The sequence below is a fragment of the Nothoprocta perdicaria genome, unplaced genomic scaffold (assembly GCF_003342845.1).
Source record: "Nothoprocta perdicaria isolate Ctin4 unplaced genomic scaffold, notPer1 scaffold_649, whole genome shotgun sequence".
Lineage (NCBI taxonomy): Eukaryota > Metazoa > Chordata > Aves > Tinamiformes > Tinamidae > Nothoprocta > Nothoprocta perdicaria.
Genome location: NW_020455920.1, coordinates 20,325 through 22,634, shown reverse-complemented (window position 1 = coordinate 22,634; position 2,310 = coordinate 20,325). Strand labels below are relative to the sequence as shown.

The following is a 2,310-nucleotide window of genomic DNA, read 5'->3' as shown; positions in this document are numbered from 1 at the left end:
CTATTGGAGGAGTCAACTGGGCCGGTCTACTGGAAGGGTTTGGTCTACTGGAAGGGTCTAGTCTATTGGAAGGGTCAACTGGGCTGGTCTACTGGAAGGGTCTAGTCTATTGGACGGGTCAACTGGGCTGGTCTACTGGAGGAGATGGGTCTGCTGGGATGGTCTATCCTACTGGAAGGGTCAACTGGGCCGGTCTACTGGAAGGACTTGGTCTATTGGAAGGGTCTAGTCTACTGGAAGGGTCAACTGGGCCGGTCTGCTGGAGGAGATGGGTCTACTGGAAGGGTCTGTCCTACTGGAAGCTGGTCTACTGGAAGGGTTTCATCTATTGGAAGGGTCTAGTCTATTGGAAGGGTCAACTGGGCCAGTCTGCTGGAGGAGACGGGTCTACTGGGATGGTCTATCCTACTGGAAGCCGGTCTACTGGAAGGGTTTGGTCTACTGGGAGGGTCTGTCTTACTGGAAGAGTCAACTGGGCCGGTCTACTGGAGGAGATGGGTCTGCTGGGGTGGTCTATCCTACTGGAAGCCGGTCTACTGGAAGGGTTTGGTCTACTGGGAGGGTCTGTCTTACTGGAAGAGTCAACTGGGCCAGTCTACTGGAGGAGATGGGTCTGCTGGAAGGGTCTGTCCTACTGGAAGGGTCTAGTCTACTGGAAGGGTCTAGCCTACTAGGAAGGCCCAAGGCCTTTGGGCGAGCCCAAAGGGCAGGTCCCCCCGCTAGAGCCTGGCCTAGCGGGAAGCTCTAGCCTGCTGGAAGGGCCAGCCTATGGGGAGCGAGGCTCAGCCGGGAGGGTCCCGGCCCTCGAGAGAGCCCCTGTGACCTGGTCTCGCGCCCGTCCCCACAGACGGCCCCGTGCAGATGCCCCAGGTCTACGTCTTCCCCCCGGCGGCGGAGGAGCTGGCGCGGGAGGAGGCGGCCACCTTGACGTGCCTGGTGACCAGCTTCCGGCCCAAGGACGTGCTGGTGACCTGGACGCAGGGCGGGCAGCCGGTGCCCAGCGGCAGCTACCAGGTGTTCGGCCCCGAGGAGGACGCGGGCGGCTACACGGTCTACAGCGCGCTGCGGACGTCGGCGGCCGCGTGGCAGCGGGGCGACGCGTTCGCGTGCGTGGTGGCCCACGAGGGGCTGCCCATGACCTTCGTGCACAAGGGCCTGGACAAGAGCGCGGGTAAAGCCACGGCCGTCAACGTCTCGGTGGTGCTGGCCGACGCCGACGTCACCTGCTATTGAGCGCGCGTGGCGGCCGCCGGGTTGAGTTGAGTTGAGTTGATTGAGTTCAGTTGAGTTGGGTTGGGTTGGGTTGAGTTGAGTTGCGTTGGGTTGGGTTGAGTTGAGTTGATTGAGTTGAGTTGGGTTGGGTTGGGTTGAGTTGAGTTGATTGAGTTGACTTGGGTTGAGTTGGGTTGGGTTGGGTTGGGTTGCGTTGGGTTGGGTTGGGTTGGGTTGGAAGCGCGCGCGATGGTTGTGGAGCATCGCGGAGGGGCTTCCAATAAAGCAAAGAGACGCAACGTGGCAGCGCGTGGTCGTGGTTGGGGGGAGGTCGTGGTTGGGGGGGTGGGGGACCCCACGCTTCCAAAATGGCCCCCCCGCGGTGGGAGGTGGGACCCCCCCGAGGTGGCACCTCCAGGGGTGGCCTCATCCAAGGGGGCTGCTCCTTGGGCGCTCCCTGGAGCAAAAGGGTGGGAAAAGACCCCAAAACATGGAGCCGCACCCCCAAAAACGGGGGGAAACGGCCCCGAGACCGCCCAAACTCGCTGCTCCTCCTCCGTTGACTCCTTCCAGGGCGCCAAAGGTCCCTCCCCAAAATGCACCTTTTTCACCCCAGAACGGAGGGGCAAAAAAGCCCCTATTGGGGCTTGTTTTGAGTGAAAAAAAGGCGGAAATGGGCTCGATTTGGGTGAAAAGTGGGCGAAAATGGGCTCACTTTGGGTGAAAAGGGGGTGAAAACGGGTTCGATTTGGGTGAAAAGTGGGTGAAAATGGGCTCGTTTTGGGTGAAAAACGGGTGAAAATGGGCTCGTTTTGGGTGAAAAGCGGGTGGAAATGGGCTCGTTTTGGGTGAAAAACGGGTGAAAATGGGCTCGTTTTGGGTGAAAAGCGGGTGGAAATGGGCTCGTTTTGGGGGAAAAGCGGGTGGAAATGGGGTCGCTTTGGGTGAGAAGCGGGTGAAAACGGGCTCGCTTTGGGTGAAAAGTGGGTGAAAATGGGCTCGCTTTGGGTGAAAAACGGGTGAAAATGGGCTCGTTTTGGGTGAAAACTGGTTTGAAGTGGGCTCGATTTGGGTGAAAAGTGGGTGGAAATGGGCTCG

At 59.5% G+C, this 2,310-nt stretch overlaps 1 gene segment (V, D, J or C); it reads left to right on the top strand.

The window, feature by feature from the left end:
- LOC112956562 overlaps positions 1 to 1,233 on the top strand; it is a gene marked incomplete at its 5' end in the record, with an annotated part of 4,293 nt that extends 3,060 nt beyond the window's left edge. The window contains 1 exon segment of the C gene segment in view: positions 848 to 1,233. Coding sequence covers positions 848 to 1,233 — 386 coding nt within the window.
- Between the last annotated feature and the right edge of the window lie 1,077 nt (positions 1,234 to 2,310).